At 36.2% G+C, this 4,987-nt stretch overlaps 1 protein-coding gene across 3 annotated transcripts; it reads right to left on the bottom strand.

The window, feature by feature from the left end:
- Window positions 1–248: 248 nt before the first annotated feature.
- LOC131033286 (GDP-fucose transporter 1) lies at window positions 249–4,744 on the bottom strand. 3 transcript variants are annotated; one of them, XR_009103590.2, is made up of 3 exons: window positions 3,327–4,744; window positions 2,728–2,806; window positions 249–708 (listed from the first exon to the last, which is right to left on the bottom strand). XR_009103590.2 is itself a non-coding variant. In XM_057964464.2 (2 exons), exon 1 carries the CDS (start codon window positions 4,366–4,368, stop codon window positions 3,328–3,330), a length of 1,041 nt encoding a protein of 346 aa, XP_057820447.1. In that variant the 5' UTR covers window positions 4,369–4,744; the 3' UTR covers window positions 2,433–2,806; window position 3,327. The 3 variants fall into 3 exon arrangements, 1 of the variants encoding a protein (XP_057820447.1); XR_009103589.2 differs by lacking the exon at window positions 249–708 and adding an exon at window positions 2,433–2,523; XM_057964464.2 differs by lacking the exon at window positions 249–708 and having other exon boundaries at window positions 2,433–2,806.
- Window positions 4,745–4,987: the final 243 nt, after the last annotated feature.

Genomic DNA, 4,987 nt, shown 5'->3' with positions numbered 1-4,987 from the left:
AAATGTTGAGATTTAAAATTGTCTGATTGTAGGATTGAACAGTAAATAAAAATCCACTGAATTTTAAAAGCGTGGGATTCCCCGATCTAGATCTCTTAGAAAGTTCGCTGTGGCCCAGAACAATGTTTATCCATCTAGAAAAGAACACACTCATCCAAAGATTGACATTGTTTTTCTAACAGTGTACCTTTCAATCTTCAAAGGGAAGCCTCATTCAACATTTGAAATGTGGTACTTGCACAAATGCATTAGTCAATTTCATGCCATATTTAATAAAATAGATCAATAAAGAACAGTGGAGCCCAAATATAAAAAGCCAAGCATTAAGCATTTTAAAAAACTTGTAACGAACCACCCGTGCTCAGTGACCACCTCAAGTCCCTGTTGTAAATAGGCTGTGGCTATTCTGGCTCCAAAGAGGCCCCGACTACATTGCCATACACCGAAAATAACCTTCGTGTTATACCGTCAAGTAGCCACAGCGCTTCTACTGAGCCCCGTAGCCATTCTGAGCCTATTCTGTAATTTTTGTGTCTGCATAACACAAAAGTTTTGCATTGTACGACATCGCAATTTTGGAGCCAGATTAGCTGCGTCCTTGTAAATAGAACCTCCTAAAAGAAGTCGTACTACAGCTTTAAACCATAAAGAAGTCGTAGGGCAGGCAACGAACACTTATGATTTACAGCTTTAAACCATAAATTGTTTCTGTTACATTTACAAGCCAAACATAAGAGAGCTAATTAAACAAGAGGGTATCCAGCCAATCTAAACCACCTCCATTTTATATTACCATCAAAAGAAGGTCAGCCCTACAACATCAGCACTACATAGATGATCGAGGAATATAAAAGAATATTCAGGTTATTAAGATTATATAAATATAAATATAAACTTCCAAATTCAATAGTTGTCCATACAAATAAGATTTAACAAAACAGTCAATTTTCTATATTTTTACATCATAGCAACTCTTCTCTTGATTCTATTGATGTACTATTTTATTGCCAGTTGCAAATACAAGTTTTATGCTTTCAACTGGAAAAAAAAGGGCTAAATGGCATATTTAAAAAAAGAATTTTTGATAGAGCAGACTCACAAATTCAATTCTTTATGCTGGATTGCATTGTGTGTTAATGCATAAAAAAATAAAATTGATATGGGAATGTCTAAAATAAAATCCACTAAAGGTTTTCTTGTAATTCACTTTTTGAGTATCTTTGCAAATTGTAATTTTGGTGTTTGAAAGCCATGGGATTTTGTTTTGAAAGTGATTGGGCCTGATGGATTGTGATGTATGTCCATGGAACAAAAACTACTAACATGAAATATTTGTTATTCATATCAATTCACTTATACCTTTGGGGTGCTTTGTTGGAATATCAATGATGATTGGAAAAGTTGTATAATTGAGTGAAAAATGGAACAAGACTCGCATCCAACATGTATTGGCTGATTAGGTGCCTGTACTAGAAACCAACTGTTGAAAGCCAAGAACCTGTAACATACAAAGAAAGCAACCATTTGGAAGTTGACAATCCTAAGTTCCTAACAATACACTACATAGTCTTGTTGGATTGGTACTGATACAGACAACTAGGTCAGTGTTATTCACAGGATCTGCAGATGGAATCTGTCAATTATGGCCAGAGCTTCACACATCTTAATTTGGCCTATTATATTAACTGTAGAACAACATGCAGCCACACCTGTTGTGAGCATGGTTTTTCAATCGAACAGTTGCCTGTTCTCATCCTGCATGATCTGTCTTAATAATTTTTCAGACTAAGAACTCCATTGTACAGATGAAAAGAATAAAAATAAATATAAAACTAAAAACGTGGTCTTCAAATACTCCATTTTTTCTGGTCAAATAAGGGAAGGATGCTGCACTTTTATTATCAGTTTGATTATCCTTGCTTGAGAGAAGCCATCTGTCATGTGTTCAAGCTTTAAAATGATCTGAATATCATTATAATTTGGGATGTTTTAAAGATTTCCCATCCTCTGAATGTGCAAAAATTAACCAGTCCTCAATATAATGGTTCATAACATGATACACAGTGCGAGTTGTTTTGCAACGTTTTGCTTACTGAATGTGCAGAAATTAACCAGTCCTCAATATAATGGTTCATATAACATGATACACAGTGCGAGTTGTTTTGCAACGTTTTGCTTATTCTTTGTATTACACAAAAGAATCACTATGCACTCCAACTTCATTAGCATGTCCTCTATTTTGCTAAGAAGACACTAGACATTTGGGAGCCATCCAATACTCTGTATTGCAATCAATGGATATTTTTATAAGTTACTTAACTTTCTCATATACAGAATCAGTTGCAAATTTGAATGACTAAAATTAAAGAAATCTCCAAATAGATTTCCCAAACCTCAAAGATGTCAACATCCAGTGGCCGAGCCAACTGAAATACCATTGAAATATTCTTTCATTGATAATATAGAATAGGAGGTTCCCAAACAATAATACGTACAATTGTCAGATCATTTTCTAAAACGAATCTGCAACAATGATAACAAATCAATCACCTTCAGCAATTAGAATCCTTTCCCAAGAAAGACGAAAAATCTCCCAATAGTCATCCTCAGGTCCGTAACATACATAGTAATGAGATCTCTCAACTAGCAATGAGATCTCATAACTAGTAATGGGACCTCATAAATTGGGCTTGAATGTTAATTATGATTGAGGGAAAATAAAATTACCTGCTGATTTTTGATAAGAAAATCAGCTTGTTGAAAATGCACTACTTGGTTTGTCTATGACATCAAATCAGCATCCAGCCTTGTTCATGAAAAAAAACATAAGTTAGACCACTAGAAGCATATTCTTATCAAGAATCTCACATTATGCAAAATTATACAAGTGACAAACAAAATCAACTGTTATGCATCTTTAAAGCCTGCAAGGCACGGGAAAGAATTATCAATAACAAAACTATGCAATGGCAAAATGGATCTAAGCATTAACGCTGCATGGACTCATAACTCGCTAATCTGCTTGGATGTCATAGAATTTAAACAAAAACTGATCTCTACTACCTTCACGAGCATGTAAGCGAAAAATCTTTACAGATCCAAATAATTAAAACTTGCAGTAGGCCATTCCAGCAATATTTTTATTATTTATTTTCAAGGCAACATTCTTGGTCAGTTGAGCTATAAATAGGATATTATGTTTACTGTATTGCATCCATGGAATTATTATAAGAGAGGCATGGGGAATCTAGGATTATTTAGAAAGCAAACAGACTCGTTAAAAATATAATATCTAGTAAGAATCACCGATCCCACGATCACCGTACCTCATGACCTTCTAAGGAGAGCTTTTTCCTCATCATCCAAATCAGATTCTTCTTCATGACCCTTTTGGACCTCCAGTTTGTTACTGCTCCCACTCTCTGTTTGAGGAACAGGGGCCTTTGTCACAGATTGTTGGTAAACAACGCCACCCACAATAGTCATGAGAAGGAAGACAAGGCCAACAGCACTGGCATGCTTGTCCCAGATCAGCACATTGATAACCACAGTTAGAAATTTGTTCACTACCCCTGTCACAGTAAATGCAGTTGCAGAAACAGCCTTTCTAGCCGCAAATCCAAAAAAACTAATAGCCAACCCAAAAACACAGGATAATCCAACTGCAAATATTGTATCTAATTTCAACATGCCACTGGTACCAGCATCAATTGCAGCAGAAATAACCTCTGCATACTCCCCAGTCAAGAACCAGAACACGGGTGCCATCATCAAAGACAGCAAATTGTTATAAATCACAAACCCCCATGTATTCAACCCTAGATTGGTAACCATGTGCTTAATGTAAACCATCTCTGTCGTAATAGTGATCAAATAAGCGAAAGCCCATGAATAGGCAGTCAACGTAAATGCAGAATCAGTTGCGACATACCCAGCTGCACCACCCAATATGATCAACAAGCTTATGAAGGTATACTTACTAGGCCAGGGCTGCTTTCTAAATGCAGTATCAGCAATTGCTACTAGAAGTGGGGTTAAAGATCTGAACATGATAAACGTATCCACATTGGCATGCTTGAGAAGGCTAGTATTCGTGAAAATTGCCAAGAAAAAAACAAAAGCAGCAGGCAGGAATTTCTTAGCAGTGTCCCACACAAATGGATCATGAACCAACAAACCCAATTTACCAAAAACCCAAACACCTATTACACTGGTCAAATACTGCAGGGCAGTCAGAAGGCCTGGATAGTTGAACTTGGTAATTGCATACTTATTTATAACCGCAAGAAGGCTAGAGCACAAGGCATATCCTATGATGAGAGTACTCGTTGCATAGTACTGTTTTGAAGACTCTAATTTGCTTACCATTTTTCTTCAGATCTGGAAGTGGGTGTGACTCTGATCACAATGCCTGCTCCGGAAGTCTTCTGGGTGTGAGCTTTTTTATGGTTTGCCCTCCTGGATGTGATATTTTTATGCCTTTGGCTGAAATCTACACACTATTTTGAGCGTGCCTCTGTAGCTCAACATTAATTCTTTCTGATTTGGCTGCTCGATTAGGGTTTAGAGAGTTGTTTACAGCTCAATTTTTTTATAGACAAGGACAAGAAATGGTCTTGCCTGCGACCTCGACAAAACTTGGGAAACCTTCTTCTTTTGAAAACAAAACAGCCATGTTTTGTTATCTTTCTTTGTTGGGACTAAGACTCGTGTTTGACCCTGGTTGGATACTCTGTTGTATAAACAAGTGTTATTTTTTCTCATAAAAATCCGATTTTACAGTAACTTTACTCAACATTCATACATTTAAATTTGATGAGAATGACCTGTCTATGCTCTTTAATTGTTTCAAATAAATAAAGTAATTAAATTAAATTAACATGGGGTGAATGATCCGAACAATGAGCCACATGCTTCTAAATGTATAAAATTTGCATTGAGTTTCTCCTATTGTTGGGTGTCTTTGTGTCTTTGTGGACACAATTTT

The sequence above is a fragment of the Cryptomeria japonica genome, chromosome 6 (genome assembly GCF_030272615.1).
Source record: "Cryptomeria japonica chromosome 6, Sugi_1.0, whole genome shotgun sequence".
Lineage (NCBI taxonomy): Eukaryota > Viridiplantae > Streptophyta > Pinopsida > Cupressales > Cupressaceae > Cryptomeria > Cryptomeria japonica.
The sequence above is the reverse complement of the archived record's forward strand: the minus strand, read 5'-3'. Positions and strand labels throughout refer to the sequence as shown.